This window comes from Lates calcarifer, linkage group LG11 (genome assembly GCF_001640805.2).
Source record: "Lates calcarifer isolate ASB-BC8 linkage group LG11, TLL_Latcal_v3, whole genome shotgun sequence".
Lineage (NCBI taxonomy): Eukaryota > Metazoa > Chordata > Actinopteri > Centropomidae > Lates > Lates calcarifer.
Genome location: NC_066843.1, coordinates 16,817,337 through 16,842,547, shown reverse-complemented (window position 1 = coordinate 16,842,547; position 25,211 = coordinate 16,817,337). Strand labels below are relative to the sequence as shown.

Sequence of the window (25,211 nt, the reverse complement as noted above, 5' to 3'; positions counted from 1 at the left end):
GGAAGCTATTGTGATTGGCTGGCTTCGGGGGAAGCTCCGCCCCCAAAGTATGACTGATATTTTCATGGTCTCAGTCCCTTCTTTTTATTTGGACTGTAATGTATGCTATCATCATTATTTTTTAAACATCTACCACTTTGTAGAAAAATACAGCTTTACACAAATTCTAACAAAGATATTCCACACTATATTTACTGGTTGCCACTTTTGCAATATCTACTAATAAGTTAAAAATGTCTCGTCTTAATCACTATCAATGTTGAGGCCATTTTTAAGTACTTGAGTAAATGCACTTACTTTCTACTACTGCTGACTACGGGGGTGCCTGTTTTTCCTGGTCACTCTGACCTATTTCTAAAGTGTATTTCATAAAAAACAGAATAATATTCTAATGTCACTAAATATTACAAAATGTTGTGGCGATGGTGTTTACATAAGTAGTGAAAGCCATTTAACAAAAAACTTGGCAGAAATGTCTCATTTCCATTTGTCTTTATTTCCTTTTCAACACCAACAGAAACCAGTATAGCATCAAAACATGAGATATTACCAATATACAAATTAAAAAGTATACAACAGAAATAAAATAGGAGAATATATGAAAATTAAAATATTAAAACACAAAAATATTAAAACAAAGCACTATACCAAGCAATGCCAGTACAGTCATCATCATGAATGTTTCGCAGTGCTTAGTTTTAAATCTATTTACAACATTCTTTCCTTTCTGGTATATTTCCTGGTTTAATATATTCATCTTTATGAATAATATCCAGCTTTTAAATCACATAGTATCAAAACTATCATTTGATAGTGTTTTGAAGCTTGAGTTTGATATGCTGTTACCCAGGGGCAAAGTATAAGGCAGTGAATTTCACTCTTTCAATACCACTAAGTTAATGTTAAATTAATAGAATAAATTCACTCAACCTTTGCCTTTAACTGAATCACTGCAGGCTCAGTAGAAAGATGGATACAAAAGCGATGCGTTAATTACTGAGTGTAGGAAGTGATTGGAGGAGACATGGGTTAGCAGTCACAGCCAGAAACCAACTTTTGTATCCGCTGGTAGTGGATGCTAGTTTCATTCTAATGGAATTTACACTGTTGAGGATGCACATACATTTGCCTGTTAATTTTAATCTTGACTACATTCATTACTCACAAGAACTGTACTGTATGTTTACCTGCAGTCAATAGACTTGAGTCAATCTGTAATATCTTCTACTCCCAACATGAATGAAAAACGCACATTTAGAGTCAGCGCTGGGCCTTATGTTACCTGTGCAAAGGGTCTACTCTTTACACTGCTGTGCTCCGCCAACAAATATTAATGATCACGACCACAGGCAACTTCTATACCAGCTGCTGCTAAAACACATATTAAACAGCAGCCGATGACAGCATTAATAACAAACTCAAATACAGAGGAACAAGAGGAACAATAAGATGGCAGGTGGGCCCAAAAGTTTTGCCTCATTTGAGGCTTTTCCACTCCCTATTCTTCCACCATCCATCTATGTTTTCTGCTGTAGTGAGTTCCTTTAACATATATATTTTCTAACTGCACCAAAACACTCGTCTTTCATACCAAATTTTAATGCCCATATATTCCTATTCAGGATGTAAGTACAGTCAGGTTTAAAGCCTTATTTGCACTGACATGTCCCTACATGTCACTTATCTGTCTCTGGTGACCTATGTCCTGACTCACTCATGACTACTATAGCAGTGATGTCATTACAAACAGCACCAGCAGAGGCAGGCCTGATCTGTGCTGCCTGTAATGCCCTTAATTATGGGAATACAATCTACAGCACATCACAGCTGGGCCAGCTCTGCAGGGCAGTGCTGCTTCTTCAGTAATCTGTAATCTGTGTGGGTGTTGTCCTTCCGTCAGTCCCTCTGCCCACACTAAAATCTCTCCTACAGCTGTTCTCTCGCTGCTCCACAAACAATAACATTGTGCAAGGAGCTCGAGTCGGGCCGACAGCCACGCTAATACACTTTTGATTCACTTGTTCATATGAACCCACAACAAAATAAAAACATACACAGAATATTTAGAACTTTTCTGGAATAACAATTTCCAACACACAAGTCTTTACATGAGTTAAACCTCCAAGGTCATACAACATTTAAATAAAGAAATGATTTGTGATTAAATTCTTATATATTAAAGTGAAGCCCTGCAAGTCAAAGGCCCCTTAGTTTTCTAGACTATAAATCAGCTCTAAATCTTAAGAGAGTGTGTCTCATTAACTGAAGCACACTGCACTGCTCCCTCTATTTGGCAATGTTTCATTAAGAGGCAGAGTTGGCAGAGGGGTGAGGAGGAGTATGCGTTAAAAATGAACATAAAAACTAAAGAATGGAGGTTGTGTGTTTCTGATGAAGATGGCACTTATTTCCTTTCCTCATACAACTTTTTTCTGACATGTTTTTTTTCCTGTGGTGTCTAAAGTGCAGCATAAGGATGCTGTATGTATGCAGGCACAGTTATTTGTACTGATCCATATTCAACAAATAAATGTAGATATTGTATTTCTGACAGTAATGGCCTCTATGACATCAACACAAATGCCCCCCCCACTTCTAACAACATGTCTGTCGTCTTTATGTCGTCTTCCTCTTCTTATTTCCTTGTAAAACTCCCCCCTCCTGCAGTTTGCTAACCACAATTTCATAAGTCTGACATGAATCTGATCTTTCACTGCCATCTAAATGTGAAAAAGAAAACCCCCAAAAACAGAATCTGATCTTCTATGTTCAGGTTGAAACAAAAGATCAGATTTGTCTCAAACAGCTGCTAAAAATTCAATATAGGCTGCGGGAGTAAAGTGACCTTCTGAGTGTGTGTCTGAGTCTCAGAACTCGTCATCTGAGCTGAGCAGGAGGGTCTTTTCGTTGTCCCCGCGGGTGCTGAGGTTACTGTGGCTGCGTGAGAGGGGTGGTCCCCCACTTCGCTCCAGCGTGGACTGCTGGGTGTACTGCTGATAAGCCGGGGAGAAATTATGGATGGCATCCTGGACCATGTCCCCTGGATTCATGGTCTCTTTCAGGCTGCTGGAGATGCTCTTCATGGGGGCACAGCGACCTGGAGGTGGGGAGGGAAGATGAAATATTCATGAAGAGAAACAGAGAAGGGTGGGAGATGGGGGAGGGATGAAATGACAGAAACTATGTATCCATCTGTTGAATGAACTTGCCAAATAAATCTCTGAAGTGGTGGCAAAAAAATGTACTTTTACAAAATTTAATCAACAGCATGGAAAAAATAAATCTGTTCCCTGTGGACAATATAATAGAGCAACATTGGGTAGTAAGCTATGGAGGCCAAGATGGATGCATATTTAAAATAATGGACATTTAACCACAATGAAAACACAAAAAGGCAAACAAAAAGAGCTGTGGCATACAGAACAGGGGCAGAAACAGACAAAAGAGAGCTAACGTTAGACCTACCGTACTGTCCATAGATAGGAAATGAGCCTTTCAGTGCAGCACAGTGAAGAAGAGAGAAAAAGGAGAAGAGGGAGACAAGGAACATGAGAAAGTCAAGATGAAAATGAAGGAACAGAAAAACAGAGCAGAAGAAAAGAGGAAGACCTTAAAATATTTTGAGTGTTACAGCAGGGTACAAAGGGTGGGACACAAAGAGCGAGGTTAGTTCTCATAGACTGAAAAAATCAGACCGTATCACAAGCCCTGCGTGGACTGCACATCTAGGTTAAATATTAAATATAAAATGTTAAACACACAAACAGGCAAACTGTTGCCATTATCCACACATTTAGTTTTACTCTTCCAATCTCAAACCTAGATGAATTACAACTCACACACAGAAACATGTACTTCCTTTACCATATGAGTCCAGTCTTTTATCCATGTAGACTTTGTATGTGAATGCATGGCGCAAAGCAACAGCAGCAAAGAACATCTCAATGCAGATGATGAAGTTTTGGTAACCAGCAGCAACTGTTCCCTCGCCCACTGAGAAGTCAGCAGAGCTGATCTGAGGGATGGCTCCGCACTTCTCCAGGATGGCCAGCAGCATCCCTGAATCAGGTGGAGAGACAAAGTGAGAAAATCAGAACCATACACAGAGAAATTACAAAGTAAATTTTAGCCACCGGAGATTCACAAATTTCAACACCTGCCAGAAAAAGTGAAAAGGCTGGCATATCAATACACACGGTCCACAAAAGGAAGCTGATGTGAACTAAAATTCAGTAGGTGATGAGGTTACAGGACCTGCTTCCACCGTCTGCTAGTTTTATTTCTAGCAGACGGAAGCAACATTCACACTTCACACACAAAATCCAACAAATAAAAAACAGAAATGGCAGCAGCAGAAACATCACCCAGAGGAAACAAATGAATTCATAAAGGAAGCAAAGCTGTCTTTTAATTACACTCTGTAATCTGGTCGCGCCCACTAGAATATTTTGCATTACAAGACTGGAACATTTTCATTTGCCATCATTCCTTTGGGAATACTATTAAAATGTACCCACTATTTTTCATGAAAACATGCCTACAAGCTTCGAAACAAAATACTGTAAATATCAGAATAAATGGGTACTGTGGTGTGTGTGTATGTGTGTTAACGCATTCAGAGTGCAGCTCTCTTACCCTGCCAGAAGGAGAGAAAGATGACTGACTTGACCATGAAGAACTTGAGCACGGGGCTGTATGGGACAAGCAATTCACGTGTGGCGAAGTAGAAGAGGAAGAGAGCGTAGAGCGACAGACTGACGGAGATGTTATAGATGATGGTCACATACAGGTAGCCACTCGCCACACTGGAGGAGAGAGGGATTTTAGTGAATTGCACAGCAGAGATAACAAGAGACGTAAATTTATGTCTTTTGATAATGATCACTCATTACAGATATGAATTCACTGTAGGTAAGTTGCTGTGAATACATACTTGAAGTCTCCATCTCTGTATTTCCCAAAGGCCTGAAGAATAACAGTGATCACTGCCATCAGAGGTTTCACCACACAGAACTGGAGAGTTGCCTAAAGAAGCAAGAGTGAGAGACTGAGAGGCAGGGAAGTAACTATGGCAGCAAAAAAGAGAATGAATACATCAGGAAAAACAGAGTCAACAAAAGGCAGCTATGCTAAAAACTTTGTTTCACTCTTAAGCGCTACAGTATTTATTAAAACCTCTGACAAATTCAAATTTTCAATGACAAGCACATGTAAGGAAATAATAAATGATATTAATGATAGTAACAATAAATCAGTGACCCAGAGAATACCACCATTTACAGTAGATACTAATGAGAGTGTACACATTTTGCATCTTTATGTTGTGTTAAGCATATCATGACAGTCACTGGTGACATATCTACAATAGTTCAAACAAGCTTCCATTTTCTGCAAGTAGAATACCATACTATCTGTAAATGAATAAGTGTGAATGGTTAACAGCAAAGTGATCAACAGTATCTTGTATTTGTAGTAAAGATGATAAAACATGCTGTAACATTGGTATGGATATTACAGTAGATAGTTTTTCTGTTAAGTGCAACATTAAAACAAAGTTATACCACTTTCTGAGTGACATTACACAAAGTACATTATGTGAGCCGAGAGGGTGTTTGTTACCTGTTTGCAAAACCTGAGGAAACCAATGGAGTAGGTCTTTCCCCACAGACAACAGGTCCCATACATACAGCTCGACCTACGGTGAGTGAGTTGGAAAAGTGAGTGGGCTATTTTACATTAAACTACTAAAGCAATTGTTCATACCAGAAAAGAAAAACAGAATGATATGGACTTACTCAATAGGTTTCCCTCTGATCTCGGCCATGATAGCACTCTCTCCGCCCAGATACTCATAACACAGGCTTAGGAAGTTGTAGATGACAAAGGCTGCAGTATCACACAAAGAAAAAAAATGTTACTGGTTTTTCAAGATGACCACTTAATCTGTAAAATCTCTCCCAGATCCTATTAAACAGCCACAAAACACTGGATATTTTCAATAGCAAACTGATGCATGATACCTGTGGCAGCAGTCATTTAGTTATATGGTGTTAACTCTTGTATAACTGTCATAATTACAGTTATGTTTGGCTGATTCAGTTTCAGAACTGCTGAGATTGCCATCTCAAGGCAGAAAGATGAATCATCCCAATCCTATCAGCATTCTTGGAAATGACTGGGTAATGGCTGTGAGTGAGGTATAAGCCTAAACGTAATTATAAGGCATGGTTCTCTAGTGCTGAGAGCAGAAGAGGAGCAGTGTGATCACAGGACGCCTGTGGAAACATAACTGAGGAAGGCAAACACTGGTGAAAGCTCATGGTCATGTCACCCTGCCACACAATACTGTCATATAGTTCACACAAGTGAACTACTTTTACACATTTACAGTAAGGCTGTAATCTTCACTCATGCCACGTGTTGGATAACTACCACTCATTTTCAAACGTGATGTTTTGTGTTATTCTTCCTCAGCATCATGGGCCTAAATGCAAAGCTACAGCAGGTGTGACCTTAATCAATTTCTATTCTATGCACTGGTCAGATCTGACATGTAATCAGCCTGATCAATACAGTTAGCTACACCGGCTGTTTTTGCAGTAATCTGACAAGAAAACACCTGGAAACAAACCTGTCTAATCAGTGAGGTCACTTGTGTTTCATTGGGGTAAAAATCTGCAGACCTGTGTTTTAAGACCACTACTGTACAAATCTATCAAAGATGGTGTCAATTCATGAATGCAATGACACTGCCGTACCTATTCTCAACTTTAAAACCCATCCTTCTCACACATATAGACAGGTAACCCAAATAAACATACAGTTACATCATATTCTGTGAACTGGTCAATAATTTATTGGCTGTTTTCCTGAGAAGTGAGATGTAATTTAAATAAACCTGACTGGACTGCACACTATCCCTGTAACTGATGTCCCAGAGCAGAGTGTTTTTTCATCTCCCCCCCCCAGGTTTTCTCAGGCTAATTAGAGGGTAACCCACAGACACCAGCTCCCTACCGCCTGAGTTTGAAAGTAAGCCTGTGATTGTAGCTCACCTCTGCCAGAACACAGTCAGCACAGTGCTGGCTTTGTTAATGTTGCATGATTACAGACTGGTATTGTTTTTCACCCTAAAATGTACTATCACTGCTTTTAGCTTGAAAAGCACTGGCAGTATGAAAGATGAAGATAATTTGAGCATGCATTTTGAGAAGAAAAATATCCAGTTTTAACAATAAGCAGAAACATGTAAACAAACAAACATCTTCACTGTTAATCTTGATCCTTGATTGTGGAGACAAACCTCTCCATGTCAACTCTGTTTAAATGACGCTAACTGCCTGTCAGACTCAGTACTATCATAAACAGTGGGTTTTATTTTAATACATGGTTCTACCAGTTATTCATTATGCAGTATGCATATAATTTACCTGCAGTAGATGATACTAGTTGTATGTATATGAAAAGCAGCAGTAATATACAGTATGTCTGCCTCTACATACAACAGCACACATAGCAGCCTTACCAAACTGTTTAATTCCACTGTTCATAGCAGCCTATAAAATGATGTTAATGTGCAGTTGTGCAACTAACTATTATTTTCATTACAGATTCAATTAATCTGTCAAATTAGTTTTTGATGAGAACATCTATTGTTTTTGGTTATACGATGTATGAAAACAGTGACCATCACAAGTTTTCAATCCAAGGTCTTCAAGCTGATTATAAGACCATCAGTTCAAAACCCACAGGTAATCACTTGTGTGTGATGTAAACAGACAAAAAAAACAACACATTTTCACAGAAAATCACTTGGCATCTTTGCCTTGCTGTTGACCAACTAATCATTTCAAGCAGTTATCCTAACAAAGCACATGTGATGATGTATTAATAAAAGCAAATTCACATTAACATAATTATGGCATGTTATGTAATTGCTTGTTTTATTTTCAAATTCTGCATGCATTCTCTCCCTGCAGAGAAAATCCTGTGACAGTATTTGTATTTATAGGCTGGTGTGACGAGGAACAAGGTTGCGGTTTATCTGCTCACAAGTGAGATGCCTTTTAAAACTCTTCTCAAGGATTTGCTCGTTTTCATACAGTTGCTAGGAAACAGGTTCCTGCTCCCCTGCAATCCCAACAGGCCATGGAGACATGAGAACAAAGATGGCAACCTTTGTAAATGAAGACACTGCAAAGGCCATCTGCCACTGGACTATCACAACACATAAATTCTCACACCCTTATTTCTACTGGGAATCAAAAGACACACACTGAAGCAGAAAACACTCACTCTCACCACACTGTGGTGAATATTGGCCTGCAGTGTGCATACCAAAAATGGAATCATATGATCCAGCCTGCAGCAGAAAACGCAAGTGTGCCGCTGTGTTCCTCTGTCCACTCACCTTCATAGCAGTCTCGGACCGTGTCAAAGTACACATAATACTCCTCGTTGGTGAAGAAAAGAAGGCTGAGCCAAGAGTCAAAGGCATAGATGGGGACTATGAAGAGGATCCTGACTATGTGCCTCTGTTCATTTGGAGAACTGTAGTAACGTAGGTGCATGTAAATCTAAAAAGAACAGAGAAAGAGAAGAGGTGAGAAAAAAACAGGCTCCGTCAAAATAAATTAGTGAAAAGGAAAAATTATCTGATGAAAGACACCATTATCTAACCAGCAAACATTACATGGCACTTGAATGGCTTTAGCTACTAAATAGAAAATATCTACTCTGTCTAGAATTTGTATCATTCCTGTTATGTTTTTATGATTCTGTCACAAATGTGGTGCAAAAATGAGTCACTTTCAGAGCCTGAAACTGTGGCAGATGTGACATCTGACATCATCAGACATCACACACTGTTGTGGTTGGTAATAAATATTTGTCCATATGTGTGCATGGTGACTAAATAAAGCATTTTCTTTAGGAGTAAGACTATATTTTTTGGATCCACACAACAAGTGTAACTTTTAACTTGTCTACAACATCAGCCTTTCGTAAGGGAACAGCTGGAACATTTTTTCTTGATGGCATCATATTCACTCACTGAACTCTGGCTTTGCTACACATGGTAGAAATATTGCATAAGCTGGGAGGTGAAATTAATAATCAAAGGAGGGAAAGAAAAATAAGAAGATATGCTGACACACAGACATATGTGCATATACACATGCACATGAGAAAATCTACACTTAGACAAACTCACATAAAAGGGGTTGGCGATTTTCATCAACTGTCAAAAGTAACCTATTTATTTTATCAGCAGCATAAAGTACATATTTAGAATTGTGTTTGTGTATGTATTTACATATGTCCCAAGAACTGGGTCTTGTATGAGGAGAATATGTATCAGCCTCCTCTCTCTGTTCAGAATGTGGTAGATAAATGGGTTAGCTGAAACTAACTGCTGCCTCGTGAAACGTGTGTGTGTTGTCAGGCTCTTGTCTGTCTGTGCAGGTCAGACTACAGCCAGTATACATTTTCCTGAGTCGGATATTGGAGTACTGTGTATCTGCAGGGAGTGTGTTGTGTGCGTGCGCTGACACTGGGGCTGTTTCAGGTAACTGATACTGGGCTTTTATCACTCCTATTCAGAGCAGCAGACAGGCAGGAAGAACAGGGTGGGCCTTTGTCAGCAGCACCTCTGTCTGCACCATCCAGCTCCTTTCCACTTACACAATGCCCCACCTATCACCTTTCCTGGCCTGTAAACAGACACACACCTTGGATAAAATACATTGGGTGACAGCACACCAGGCGAGATGGTGCACTTTGCTCACAGGGCTTGTTGCTAGGTGACTTTCCTCCCTCCTCTGCGCACACACACACACACACACTCTCTCACACCCATTCCCTGGTCTTTGATGATGTCATCGTTGAGCCACGAGTACCTGTTGCCAGAGTGACAGAAGGCTCGTCTGTAACCCTGTATGTGAGGAGCAGCAGCAGACAATGGAAGACAAATCATTAACTCTAAGCCTCCAATACTCCACTGTAACATGAGGGCTGATAAACTGACTCACCATTGTTAATATTACAAAAGAGGCTAAAACATAAAAAGTCTTACTATGCAGACACGCAGTAGCTATGGAAGTGCTTACTGAGGTCTTTCCATACTTCCACTTCAAAGCTAAACTACCTACGTTTTTTTTCCCTATGCTGGGTGTGTTTCTGGAAAAATAAAAACAACTGCAGTCAATCAAACTCAGCACATGGGGGCTCCCTGGTGGCCTTGGGGTTTAAGTGCCCACCCATGAACTGCAACACCCCCAGTTCACATTCTGCTGGGGACATTTTTTTCACATTAAACCCAAACCCTTTCTCTCTCTCCAATTATTTCCTATCATCTCTCAAATCTCAGCAATCAAAATGAGGTAAAACCTACCTAAAAAACAGCATTATCAATCCAGCTTTTGTCACTCAGAATAGATGGGTCAATAAAAAACAGCGCTTTTGTTTTATAGCATTCACACAAACACTAAAAGTGCATGCAACAAACATCCATTTGTATGTGCTGGTAAATGTGCAACAAGCAGAAAATTGCTGAAACTCTGCCTGCAGAAATCTGTGCATGCGTGTTTGGTGTGAGCATGTGCAAATAAAGAGTCTTAGATTTACATGGGCTTGTGGAAAAATGCCCCTGTGTGTGAATAAGTCTACTGTTTTTCTTCTTTTTTTTGCTTTTGCTGAAAAAGGAGTCATTTGTGCTCAGAGAACCCGCCTTCAGTACAGAGGAACAGTAGGTAGACTTGAAAGATCATGAGCACAACTTAGGTTTTGTCCTAGAACTTAGCTTAACCCCTTTGCCTAAAGGCTGTGGGGGCTATGGCTAGAAAACAGATGCAACCACTCAATTTCATTTTGTATTATGCTTGTATCAAGTCTTATCCAGCATGACATATAATGAGTAAGCACATAGGGATTTAGTAACGTGCTTAACAATACTTAAGCCTGCATTCAGACTGCTAATGGCGCAGTGTAAATAAAACACCTCCTCATTCATTTCTAATGAGATCACAGTGTTGACAACAAGGTGTCCCAATGTAAAGGGCTCCAGCAAAAAATCTTGGGTGTATTATTCTAACTTGATCTCTTGGATCATATTTTCCCTTCCAACCTGTACTTGTACATCTGTGCACCAGTGCATGTATCTATTGTTGGACATATAATTGTGGAGAGAGAACCTAAAACCTTGAAGTTATAAGTTCAGTTTAAACCCTCTGACCATTTGTATCCACCAGATGTCAGAATCATCTTACCTGATGACATGTGATTAGAAGAGCTGTCCAAACAAAAAACCCCGATATAGTTTGGGCAGTGGAGGTCATGAGGAAAATGGGCTCTTCTGGTGTGACCACTGGGGCTTCGGGTGCCATGGACGAGTTGGATCCTTGTGGGGCCACAGTGGCTGGGGACCCCGGGGCGAGGCCGACTGGAGAGTCATTTCCCAACCTCTGGGAAAGGGGTATGTCTCGCCGCCAAAGTTGACTCATCTGTATGAATAAACAATATAGAGGAGGCTTCATCAACAAAGGTGCTCTTTATGTAATACAAACTATTTCAGTCTAGACATTTTAAGTAAGCAGTAGGCTATGGTCAACAACAATCAGCTGCAAAACCTCATGTTCCAGGTTTTAAAGCTTGAATGAAAATGTGAAAATGCATTACAACAGGCTGCACAGTCTAAGACCTAAATCTCAAGCCAACATCCGCTGATGTTAGAATGAGAAAACAGAAAACATACAGAGCAAACTAGGGCAGTGCACGAATATACAGAGCAAAAGAGATTGTGTGGATAGACAGATGAAACCAGATCAAAACAGAGGGGGTGAAAAGAGGAGGCATAAGGTAGGTGGGTGAGGAGAGGATGATAAAGAGTGTAAAAACCACACACACCAGCACATGGGGATGGAGGGGGGGGGGGGCTGAATCAGTCAAACACAGCGAATCAGTGTGACGGCAAAGAGCTGAGGGCTGCTGACCCAATTTCTCCTCATCTTTTTCTCTGTGCTTCACTGAGGGCTGGATGAAGTGTAGCATAGCTACAAATGGCGCTAAACGCAAACATATTCCTTCAGAGTAGAGAGACACTGTTCCACAAGTCAGCACCAAAGCACAGGCTTAATCCAGTGAGGCCTGTAGCCACAGGTACATGCTGCAATCAGGTAGATTCTTGAAACAGAGTAAACCTATAATGTAACCACATCAAAAAGCTTACTCTCTGAAATGGATAATTGTCTCATTTAGTTCCTACTCTTGACTCCACAGATCTATGTTTTATGAGAAGGTGGCTATTATATGACCAGAGCTACAGATGGGAAAGGTTAGAGACTCTGGGTGGCTTTAAGGATCATATCTGTACTTCACTCTTATCAACATCTATTTTCAAAAAATAAATAAATAAATGAGCCAACTCTTTATTAGGTTTGTACCGTGTCAACCTTAATGCATGCACTGCAGCGGAATGGGTAGATAGAAGATATCACAATCATCAGACAACCAGCATACCTCAAAATATATTAACAATGATTTATAAAAAGACATGTGGTGAGCAATACATAATCATGCAGCACAGATTTGGACAAATGAGAACAAGATGGGCCAAAGCAGAGCTCGAAACATCAAAAGCATCCAGAGAGATGCTCCATGTGCCACCTCCCCTCGTGAAAGCACTGCAGATCTCTGACTACTGTCATCTCTCTCACACTATGTCAGTGTCTTGGTGTGGATTCCAGGAAGGCGATAATCTAATCATTCATAGTGAAAACTAATTTCACAATGACTTTCAAACCCGCCTGTGCACCAGCTAAATACAGGTTGGCACTCGATGTGATCATGGATGACTCACTCTGCTTGCCAAAGCCTCAATCAGCTTGTGGCGATGCAGTAGCGAAGAATACATCAGCACATCACCCACAACAGAATATGTCAAACTATTCAGGCAAAGAGACTACAAGGGAATCAATTAAGGACAGTATTTTTAGGAAATACTAGAAAGGCATAGTTTGAGTATGAATGTACTGTTTCTCATCAGGCTGAACTTTTGAAATTTGTGTAATTAAGGGATGTGTAATATTTCAGTCTTTTTTCCCCTTTCACTTATTTACTACCAAAGCAATCACTTTTTCAAACATCTTGTGAATGATTTAATATAGCAGACATTTACAATTTGACTTACCATGATGTCATAATCTAATTAACATCAAGTATGTTATTTAACAGCTGAATTTCTGTGTCAAAACAAATGTAATATACTGATACTGGGGGAAGATCTTAGCATTTAACACGGCACCTTTTTGCCATATTGCTAAGCCTGATGAATAGGACTAGTGCTTGGAAAATGGATTCTACTTATTTATTGTCCAACCATGAATGAATGCATATAAATCAGTAAGGACAGGTTAAGGTTAGCTGTCATTTTACACATAATAAATAAATAAAATGATCTACGGACTATCTGAGAAAAAATATTAGGGTGAGGTCTGTGCTTAAAAACCACGTAAGATGGTGCTTGTGATCATCACTAGAACTCGGTACTTCCCAGTGGGCCATAGACGAGAGAGAGAGGCAACTCATCAATCCTGCTGACTGCACCCGTGGGTAGGTTTCAAAACATGTATTGTACTTTGACCTCAATCGAATCAGCAGTCTTTGTGACAGACCATCATAAGTCCTCGGGCTAGGAGAGCTGCCCGAAACCTAGTGTAAAGCATCAGGCCATTGAGGTTTTGTTCAATCAGAGGCAGTGAAGTCAGCTGGGCTACTTAGCAGTGACCGCAACTCATTTTCATTGTGCTAAGTGAAGCTATAAAAAAATCCCACTGAGCAGGTTTCCCAGCTTTCACCCCCTACAATAGTGTACGCACAAAGCCGTGCTGCATTTTAAAGAAAGGGTGACATCATATACAATGAAAATTCAGCAGGGGCAAATTTTTACTTTAGCTGTTTTGATTGTGTGTTGAGACCGATAACGAGTTCAGAAAAACACAAAGTGCAAAAAAATGGTAGCTGTTGTTCAGCGCTCCATCCTGCTGCTTTACTTACCTCCTCTGCAGTTGTTTGATCTGCGCTGGTTTGAATCCAAGCATCAATTTAGCTCATCATCTCAAGTCGACTGCAAACCTTTGGGAGCTCAAAAAGTTACTTGGCAAAGCGCTAACCTTCAGACAACAGTCAGCCACTTATATAGTCACTGCATCGTTGAATCGCGGAAACTTGCTTCTTTTTATGAAGCTGCAAAGTGTCGGCAGCTGAGCGTTAACTACGCCGAGCGCTGCTAGCTAACGTTAGCTAGCTTTCTTAGCCTGGCGCTAGCTAGCCTGTGGTTTCTCCCCGTAAAGTCAAAGCAAAGAAACTGAACACGATTTTAAGAAGCGATGCAACCAATTACAATGTTGAAATGTCTATTAAAAATAACGAGTAATATCTTGCCATTTCCCACCCAGTGCTAGTGAACTAAACACCGTTACTTCATCCACATCACCACCACCAGCAGTTCACTGTACCAACAGCAGCAGCTGCTGCCAGCAAATACTCCGCTCCTGGCGCATGCGTAGTCACGATGTTTTAATTCTCAGGGTCTTTGCCACTGAACATGATGTAACTTTGAACAGGCTACAGTGCAGAACATACGCTGTTAGGCTCAAACCCCTGATTACAAACACCAGTTTTAAGGCAAAAGATGAATAAGAAAAGGGTCAGCAAAAACTTGTGAGCAACGTTATTCATTTTTATTACTTCATAAAATATACACAAATACTGTTGTAAATAAAGTGTGTTAAAGAACTGTACAAGCTATCAGTACACAATACATAAAGTGAAATCCCCCCATTGCCTCAGATTATTCAATATCATCCCCAACCCAAAAGTTCCAATGCCACTGGGTCATGGTGGCCTGTACAAAGGTAATTACACACAGTAAACCGCTATTTACACATCCCTGCAATTGCATCAGCTATGTTTTCTTCTGAATGACATCATCAAGGTTGCTGGAGGTTAAAATCCAAAGGTGACATCAAACTATTAGTGGATCATTTTTGCAGAGGGAATATTGAAAGCCCTATGTATTACATGAGGTGGACAGACAACCTTTGAAGCATAACAGAAGAACAAAGGGATAGCCAAAAAAAGAAAAAAACTGAAGAAAGTAATTCTAATAAGTTACAGGAGGATGAAATGAGACAAGAATAAGAGAATAAAGAACAGAGTTACATCCAACAAATAGCAATAGTTTAACATAAATAGTAGAGAGAACAAAGATAAAAACAATCTGCATTCAAACAAAGACAAAATGAGTCTTGTATTAGCAGGGATTCACTGTATCAATTTTGTCTCTCAAACACACACACAAACATACACACACACACACACACACACACAAAATGTTGGATGACCCAGCTGGCAAAGCAACAGTAGCCCATCCCACAATTTAGTACTTTAAATACCTAAACTTCTGAACCCAGCCCCTATTTTTGTCATTAGTTTGCATTTTCTACTTTACATCTTAAAACAAATAACCACATTTTGGCTTTACATCAAAATAAAAAAAATATTTACAGTGGAGTAAACATTAAAAAAAAAAAAAAAATCATTTGATGCCCCATCCCCCAAATGACATCCCTATCAGAGCCTGCCCACTCCCCTAAAACTTCCAATAACAAAAGAATAAAAAAGGTAACATTAAGAACTATCATAAAAATTGCAGCCACTATTTGTTAGCCAAAAATGGGCAGCTATGGTCTCTGGTCAAATACACTGAGAATTTCCTGAGGAGCTTCCCTCAAGACTTGGGAGTGTGTCTTTGCAATATCTATGGTCATTCTTCACCTTACCCCACTTATGTTAAAACCAAAGAAAACACGCAATTCAAAACAGGCAAAAATAAGGGGTGGTGGAGATTTTGGTGGCTGAGTTTTGAGGGACAGTATATCATTACAAGGTGGATGGATGAAGGGCAAGCAAGGACCAATTGCTACTTCACCAGAAACATTAATCTACAACAGCTAAAACATCACTTACTTTAACTTTTTCAAAAGTTGCCTTTCTTTCTGCCCACTACCCTCTCACCAATCTTCTCTCCCCACCCACCTCTTCTTCTTTTAGCTGTTACTTCTGTCAAAAATGCAAAGAAAGGAAACTCCTAACAAGCTCTAATTTAAGATGTCCTCATAAAAGGATAAAAGAAACGATATTCACTGCAAAGTTGTTTTTGCTGTGTTAAAACTGAAAAAGATAAATCCTTACTAAAACCTATATCAATCACAAAGTTGACCTTTGACGAGAAACATGCGTGTGTCCCTGATACCTTTTTGCTTCTTTGTTGCCAACAGTTCTTTCACATTTGTCAGACAGAAGGTATTGGGGGAATGCTTCGAGGAAAAGGGGAACAGGTATGAGCAACCATGGATTAACAATGGTGTAGCACTGTCATTCATTTGCTTTCTGTATTGTGGTGATCCAGGGCTCTGTAAAAGAGGGTTCATGAAAGAGCACATGTTGGATGCTGTCATGTGCTTCCCCTGGGTCCTTTAAAATTTGTACAGTCCTTTTGCAAAGATCCATGTGTCCATTGGCAATCATCTTGTAATAAGACAAGGTAAAAAATAAAGGAAAATAAACTGGAGAATATGAATATACGTTGCAGCCCTGCAACAACAAGTGGATTGTTAGTCTTTAGAGACAGGCAACATATTTGTGAGAAGTGTATTTTTGTTGTCAGTTTGTGAATAAATAAGTCAAACAGAACTCACCTGTCAGTTTCACGTGCATGCAGAGCCAAAGACTTCTACTTCCCCATGTGCTCAAATGGCACGCTGACCTGCAAAACAAACAAGAATTAGACTCAAAAGAAAGAATTTGCAGCTTAGTTCTCTCTCACAGCATATTATTAGAGGCAATTTCACACAGATCCATACATACAAATAGCCAATTCCTGGGACAATCTTTGTCTTGCAAACATTGCTCTGACAGCTTTAATAAAGAACCACAAATACTATAGATTGTTTCAGAAGTGTAATCCACTGATGAACAGTGAGAAATAGGCCTTAGAAGTAGACCAGTCATGTCCAATAATACTCCAGATTACTGAGTCTTAAGAATTTTGAGATTTTTGTTGTATTACCTAGATCCATTATCCAAAGTGTGCTGTACTGATTTGGAAATGAGCCATGGTCTTACAGATCCACTGGTGTGCTTAATGTCGTCATTACTTCAAAAGTAGTAAAGCCTTCAAAAGCCATGTACTGGAGCACAAACTAAACAACAAAAACATTTTTCTTTAAAATATACAAGTACTGTGCTGTATGTACAACTTAATTTTAGGGTAATTTTTGAGGCCTTAGTTTGTGGTGCTGTTGAATTGGTTTCAATTTTATTACAAGAATTCCTGTTATTTTACCACCAGCTTTGTACCACACAAATTGTGGGTGAAAGAAGGGCTGGGTGCTAACTCAGAACTATCCCTTTATGTCTACGTTCATATTATCCAAACATTTTCACATCAAAACATTGTAGCTCAGAGTTCATGTCTTAAATTTAACTCCGTATTAAGTCTGCCTGAAATTTAATACTGCACCAAGCTGAAAAAGGCAATGCTGTGTTAACTGTTGCTTGTTACTTCAGTCTATATCACACACTACTCAGTTGCTGTTAGTCAAACTTTATAACTGCTGCTGAGTCACATCACTCAAAGCGATAACTGGAGTTCTGACCTATGGGCTTGAGGAGCGGTGATTCACTCAACAGTTTTTTGTAGATGTTCCGCTGTGTGTGTAAAATGTTTTTTTCTACGTGTCACCTGGCAGACCAAAGGAGCTGTGAGGGTTTTCTAACCTGTGATGTGGAAATTCGGGATTGGTCGTGGCGGGCTGTGAGGTCCGAGGATGATACGTTGGCAGGAGCTCCTCGGTGGAGCCGCATGCTCACCTTCCTCTCCCTCTCTGCACGAGAAATTGCACGTGGTGACGTGTTCCCTGAAATGATGCGTGAAAATGAGAAGTGACCACAATCTATGCAGATTTTCAAGAAGAAGAAAAAACTCCCACTATGTCTTTTAGTAGGAGTAGGAGTTTGAGACTTGAGCAATTTAAGAGAAAACTCACCAGACTGCTGGACCCGTGAGGCAGGGTTAGAGATGCCCTGCTCTGGCCCGTTCCTGACTCTGTTGGGAGCTCCAGGGTTTGGACCAGGAGGGAGGCCTCGTGATGCAGACCCCCTGGGGGCTCCTCCGATCCGCTCATCCCTCTCATCTCCTGTCCTCCTCTCCCGATCCCCATCCTCAGCTGTCCGACTGGCACCCTGATAGATGGCAACAGCCATATTAAAGCTTTTTACCAATTTAAGAAAAATGCTTTAAATTATCTGACAGCAAGCTCTTTGAGCACTGTGATGATAAAGTTAATGGCAAGTAGGCACCAAAACAAACACAATGCTTCAGTTAGAATCACTTGTCATTAACTTACAAATTTGAGCATGTTCCAGTCAAAGACATAATCGTAGGAGAATCCCTGTCGGTGGAAAAGATTCCTGAAGAGCTGTCGTAGGTAGGAGTAGTCTGGCTTGTCATCAAAACGAAGTGAACGGCAAAAATTCAGGTATGTGGAGAACTCAGCTGTGGGAGAACAAGTAAGAGAAACAGTAATGAGGAGAAACTCAGATTACACCTAAAACTAGCAACAAGCACAACACAACATCGTGAATGGGTGACCTTTGTCTATGCGATTAGGTGATATTTGCATTGTTAGGGTTCAATTCTATACTCAGGAAACCAAATACTGCAGCTGCAGATAATTCCACAACTACGGGCATGTTGCTGTTCCAACAGAGCCAAGACAGAAACATCACTTACAAGGGTATCCTTTGCAAAGAACCTCGATGGGTGTGGACATTTTCTTCTCGCTGATTCGTTCATACTTCTGTCTCTTGGTCGCAGCCTTGAGACCCTGCCAGGGGAGGGAACCCAGGTTGAAGTACATGAGGACATAGCCGAGAGACTCCAGGTCATCACGTCTGGACTGCTCTGTGGACAGAAAGCATGAGAGTGTACAGAATGAGTGAAAAAGCTGAGAGATGTTTGCTTTGTGCTATAACAAAGCACTCTTTGCCCAAGCCCAATTTATGGTTTTAGGATAGAAAACTACTGAGTTCTTTGATCACATTAGTCATAAAAGAATTACAGGAAGTCACAGGTTATAGTGGTTTATAATCGACACAATTAATAGTCACCAATAGGACAACTGAAGCACAGTTGTCCCTCAAGTTGCTATCTAACTCAAACTCAATGATAACTACAGAGATAAATAACTTCACAGTGAATACACTGTAAAGAGATACAGGGTGTGTTCAAATGGTTAGCCATGTAAAAATGCTCTGCAGAATGTCTCTGAAATGACAACACCACAACAGGGCTGTTTTCTATCCCAGATGGCATTTCCTTCTTTTTTCCTTTTCATTTTTTCTTTCTCTTGTATGCACATCCTCTAAATGATCTGATATGGTGTGTATAAACAAGAACACTGGAGGCACATCCAAAATCAGACAGAATAGTACTAGAGTGATAGATTCCAAGCGATCATTTTTAAAAAACTGATGAGTACAAGTAAGAACTCCAAATTTAAAACCACTGAGACGATCAAATTTGACTGCAAAGACAACTGATGACAGGTAAAATCTGGCACAAAGCACAGTGCATTACATCTCCAAGCCGGGGATGAGTGTCACGTAGAGGGAGACATCATCATAAGCCACCTCTGATGAATCACATTTAACATGGTGTTTACAGACAGCTGTCAAAGCAGAATACACTCGATTTGGGCTGTCCATCATTAGGACCACACCATTATGAACAATCTTATCAGTAAAATAAAACGTGGCTTTTAAGTGTTCTACTCACAATTTTTTATTGAACTAACAAATAGTTGTAAATGTCATGATTTCATTCCATTTGGCTGAATAATAAAAGCCCAGGACTGGACACATAGTATGCTGCTGTATTTCTGTCTGCTTTAGTCAGGATTATCCACACTTTTAGACACGTGAACCTCTCTGCCCTAGCAGTTACACACAGAATGTAAACAAAGATGAATCACAACAAGTCTGATAGGGGTTTGATCACGAGGGGTAATAACAGAACAAGCAAAACAAGAAACTTATCTCACACCAACTCTTGATACCCAACACACAGAAGAGCCTTTATCAAAAAAAAGGTCATTAAAATCAGGTTTGTCTGCATGATCCAATGGTGTCTTACCAATTCCAAGATGTGTGTTGATGGAGGCGTAGCGTGCCGTGCCAGTCAGGTTCTTGTTCTCCCTGTAAGGGATGTGCTGGTGTGTGCGGGCATCACGGTACTTTTTGGCTAGGCCAAAGTCAATGATGTACACCAGGTTACCCTTCTTGCCAAGTCCCATTAAGAAGTTGTCAGGTTTCACATCCCGATGGATGAAATTCTTGGAGTGGATGTACTCGATGCGGCTAATCTGAAGAGCACAGGTGAGAGAAAGAGTGACCAAATAGTCAGGTTCAGCAGCACAACACAAATTATTTTTGTACACAGAAAGGATATGTTGACGATTGTCATAGTGACATGAATGCATGGCCACAAGGTCACATTATCACATTTTACAAGCTGAAAAGCCAGCACTTTCCCAAGCTCACTGAGCAGTAGTGGGTGCACTCAATACATCAATACCTTCAGCAAACCAAGGCATAAAAGGAGGACAAGGGAGGACAACAGGATATATGAAGACAGGACAGAAGAGGGTGATGACCCCATGCTATAAGTGGAGAGTCAAACACCCATATGGAGGACTGACACAGCAACTTGGCTGCACTTAGAACAAAAGGTGAGATGAGTTGTGCTTGAGAGAGCTTTCCATGAAATGAAATATCTGGGCCAGCACAGTCTAAGCAGAGGCCAGAATTCTAAAGTACTGTGGATGCACGAGAGCAGTGGAGACCCAAACATCTATAAACTTTTAAAATGCCTCGGGGAATCATGTGCAATGTTTTTATATAGAATGTGCATCAACAAATAAAAGTCATTTAGGTCATGCACGTAACCTAGTGTTCTGCTCGTAAGCAGAATGGTTTCACAGAGTTGTATCTTAACTGAGGGGACTGAAATGGTCTAAATTAGAGACAGAACATACCATCTGGTCTGCCAAAAGCAGGACAGTCTTTAAGCTGAACTTCCGGGAGCAAAAGTTGAAAAGATCCTCCAGACTAGGACCGAGCAGCTCCATTACCATCACGTTGTAGTCTCCCTCTGCACCACACCACTTAATTGATGGAATACCCACTAGAGACACAATCAGCATAAAGTTTATTTAACCTGTTATTACTGGCACACCTAAAATTTATATTATTTGCATTTACAAATCATAGTGAATTTTATACAAGATAACAATTCCCTGGAAAAACCTTCACTCATATGTGTAGGCTTCCTTACAATAGAATTACATTGCTAAAATTTAAGATAACAGTCCTTCAGACACTTCTTTGTTAAAAGAATTCACTGTACATATTTCCTGAAGGCTTAGTAGGGTATCTGCATCTAGAACACTGCCTGTCAAAAACTTTTGATATGGAATGCGTTGAAAAATCTTGCCAAGCATGTCAAAGCTGTATTCACTTCTTACCTCCTCCTTGCATCATCTTGTAGAACTTGCTTTCAATATGCAATTGTGGGTGTTTGGTCTTTACACATTCAAGCTTGATGGCTACCTCCTCACCGGTGGCAATGTTGGCACCTGTAGGAGGACACAAAAAATAAAAATAAAGATAAAAATTTCACAAGTAACAGGCCAGTAATGGATGAATATGAAGGAAAATCAGATTCAGTGCCCAGATAAAGGGGGAAATGAATGGTACAGTATGAAAAGAGACGGTCCAGCAACTAATGTGGAAAGAACCGTAACATAGGAAACAAATGGAAAGTTGGTTAAGGCATGCATAAAGCAAAAAACTCTATCCGTTTCCACTTACCAAGGTAAATGTCTCCAAAAGAACCACTCCCTATCTTTCGCCCGAGCCGGTACTTGTTCCCCACTCTCAGCTCCATGGTTGCAAGTCGTCACTGTCACCAACAGATAACACAGATATGGTTAGAAGAAGGTAAACAACACATGACACCAGGCCAACTCGTCTGTGCTGCACCTCTTTCTTCTCTCACCACGGACTCTGAAACAGTATAGAATCAGGTACTGTAAAACTCAACTGAATATAACATAGGACTATTTCCCAAACTTTCCCGAGTGGTAGAATGAGGGAAGATATCCTCAAGAGCCGGTCAGCTGCTCACATGATGATCATCAATGCCAGACATGCCGAACTGACCATGTGTTTGTGTGAGAATGTAACCTAAGAAGGGCTAGCTGATCAGCAAACAGCTGTCTGGCCTCCAGAAATTCACGATTAGATATGTTGGGTAGATGGGAGGGGGAGGTGGTTGCACTGGGATCAGTAAACACAGGGAAAGGAGGAGAAAGAAATACTGAAAAATAGGGACAACACGGAAATGCCAGCTGCCACTTGGAAAAGGACTGGATCAGAATCAACCACTGCAACAGTGCTAGGACTTGGCGCACACGCACAAGGAAATGAAGTACATCTTCTGAGCTGAATTGCACGTGCTGCTGGAGCAGGATCATCATTTATTTAGCGCTCGCTCTACCACGCCACATTGTGCAGCCACTGCAAAAGCAAGACTAAGCTCTCCACTGTTCTGTACTGGCACTGCCAAGGGAGGGAAGGCGTGAGCAGTCGTGGAGCACTGGCTGGCTCTATCTGTGTCAGGACCCTCAGACAATTCTGTGCAATGAACTTCAGAAAGCTAAGTGCTGCAGAGAAGGCATCAGCGCATTTATCAAAGAGATTAGCTTCCTAACCAGCAATTTGGGAACACCATGTAAACAAACTGAGCCCTATATAGTAACAGTGGACCCTTGTTCTAAATAACCCTTCTAGTCAGGCTCTGAGCTTATCATGTCACGTGCCCAACTGACAATTTAACAGGGCAATATATGAAACAGACCATATCATCTTTACATTGCACTCTGAGTGGCCTCAATCTATACTCTCTATAGAAAACACAAAATAGTCTCATGACAGCTCAGAGAAATCGCAAAACAAAGCATTCTCAGACAACGTCAATTTTGTGGTCATGCCATCAGTTCTGCAGAACTAGTCTTCTGTATTCAGTCTGCTTCCATCCAAACCTCCTTTATCACAATATTAGAGTAGTTACTTTGCTAGATTGTAAACAGTAGAATAAAAAATTCAGACTGTTCTAGATGACTTCAACAGTTATATCTGCACTAGCAACTTGGATCATCTGAGCCTTGTTAAAGGATTCCAACATACTGTAAAAGTAGGCCCTACACCTCCCTGTCAATCCTAGCTGATGAGAGAACAGCCTGCCATAGTAGATGTGATGGAGGCAGATGGATTTGGGTTAAGAAAGGGTTAGGTTTCATTACACCAAGAGGGTGTCTCATATGCTGCAGCATGGGACCCGATTTAGGGAGTAACATTAATCACAAGGCTATACAGTAATTGCCATTGATTAATTACTTGGTACATAGACTGTGATACACAATTGTATACCACACAGTGCTTTCACTGCATGTTTAAAGAGGTTTTCAGTTGCATATGTACTTATGTGTTTGATCTAAAAAGCTTAACAGGGGTGAGTTTAGTATTGCAAATTCACATATGGTAAAAATTTAGCAGCAATGTACAGAATGCATTATTTGATGTAGCACAAATGGCTTGTGTGAAGAGGAGCAAGTGGAATTAGCCTGTCACACTCCACTGGAAAAAACACCATGTGCTATTATGGTAGTAATCGCTCTACAGGACCGTGGATTGGTTACAGTGGACGCTACAGTACATGAACTGCTAGGCTGGGGGAGTCTTAGCAGCAGTTGTGGAGACGGGATGTCCCAAGTGTGAAATAATTTAGAAATTTCCTCAAATTAATAAGACCCACTTGAGTAGAAAGCGCCCTGTATGGAAGTAACAAAATAAGTCCACTTTAAAAAGGAAAAAAAAAGTGTCAGAGACTCCAACCCAGAAGATTTCACAATCACATGAAAAACTGAGCACTGCTACGCCTCTCACACTCAGGCAGCTGTCACTCCACGATCAACTCGTGTGTTAGAGACTCGACACTAAATGAATACATTTATATATAACTGGAACTTTTAAAATTATAGTTTAATTGTGTGTTTTTTAACGGTATTAGTGGGTGTCAGGTTGTATTTTCTTTCCTGGTAGCAATTAGGTGAGAAATCAGTCAATTGTGTAACGTTACTAAAGCACAATACTACCTATACGAATACATTTCATTAAATATTTTAACGATATAATGTTTAAGAAGGCCTAATTGTATAATATACAGACGGTAATAATGTTAGTAAAAGAAATATCACCTGCACGCATTAACGTTAGTGAACTGTTAGCTGCTAAGAGTAAGCTAGTAGAAATACGTTAACCGAACCGTAATACGTACTGCACCAAGAATATTTACGAAATTACAGTAAGCTGGAAATGTGTGGTTATATCTTACTTGGCCAAATTTTTGCTTTATTCTTACAACCGCACCCATGTATGTACTAGACTAGCCTGTGTAGATAGCCATTCTAACTACTCACCCCCTCCCCCTCTCCCTCTCCCGTAAGCCGTGAATACAAGACTCTAGTTCGGCCGAATCAGGCCCCTTTTCCCCCTTGGTTTCCCTGGTTCCCCGACCCAGCACTCACCCGATATTGGGTTCGTCCGAGAGCTGTTTCGGTGGAGGTTCTGATCCGATGGTTGTCAGTCGGATAGGGGCTTGGGCAGAAGAGGATGGGAGCGGATTCTGGCAGCTTTCATACCCCCAGCTCTAAGCTCTGTCGTCGGTTGCACTCCCTGTTGATGGTCCCTGAGAAGCTCCAGCAGCACGAGCGGCCGTTCTCCACTCGAGTCTGTCTCCCCCTCTCGTTATTTAACAACGCGCCCGTTCACAGCGTCGATGATGTCATTCTCTGGCTGTCAGGGTACAGTCATTAAAGAAAAACGTCACACCTAGCCGCTCCTTCCTCCAGAAATTTGACCATTCACGAATTATTTTTTTCTTTTTTTTGTCACTTTTGAGTTATAATGCTGTGTTTGCAAAGTGACAATATAATACAGTAACAAACATATGTTGTAATGTCAGTAAATATAAT

The 25,211-nt window shown here is 40.5% G+C and overlaps 2 protein-coding genes across 3 annotated transcripts; both read right to left on the bottom strand.

Moving 5' to 3' along the window:
• Positions 1-475: 475 nt before the first annotated feature.
• Positions 476-14,548, bottom strand: LOC108877564 (transmembrane protein 184B). 2 transcript variants are annotated; one of them, XM_018667641.2, is made up of 10 exons: positions 14,050-14,548; positions 11,265-11,498; positions 8,411-8,576; positions 5,796-5,886; positions 5,620-5,695; positions 4,934-5,025; positions 4,636-4,805; positions 3,865-4,059; positions 3,466-3,492; positions 476-3,097 (listed from the first exon to the last, which is right to left on the bottom strand). In XM_018667641.2, the coding sequence occupies exons 2-10, from the start codon at positions 11,496-11,498 to the stop codon at positions 2,868-2,870; spliced, it is 1,281 nt and encodes a 426-aa protein (XP_018523157.1). In that variant the 5' UTR covers positions 14,050-14,548; the 3' UTR covers positions 476-2,867. The 2 variants fall into 2 exon arrangements, with proteins under 2 accessions (XP_018523157.1, XP_018523158.1); XM_018667642.2 differs by lacking the exon at positions 3,466-3,492 and having other exon boundaries at positions 14,050-14,546.
• A 165-nt stretch (positions 14,549-14,713) lies between these two features.
• LOC108877565 (casein kinase I) lies at positions 14,714-25,019 on the bottom strand. The gene is made up of 11 exons (XM_018667643.2): positions 24,765-25,019; positions 21,988-22,078; positions 21,642-21,752; positions 21,153-21,301; positions 20,252-20,480; positions 18,851-19,021; positions 18,465-18,613; positions 18,105-18,300; positions 17,836-17,975; positions 16,755-16,822; positions 14,714-16,650 (listed from the first exon to the last, which is right to left on the bottom strand). Exons 2-10 carry the CDS (start codon positions 22,061-22,063, stop codon positions 16,790-16,792), a joined length of 1,254 nt encoding a protein of 417 aa, XP_018523159.1. The 5' UTR covers positions 22,064-22,078; positions 24,765-25,019; the 3' UTR covers positions 14,714-16,650; positions 16,755-16,789.
• Positions 25,020-25,211: the final 192 nt, after the last annotated feature.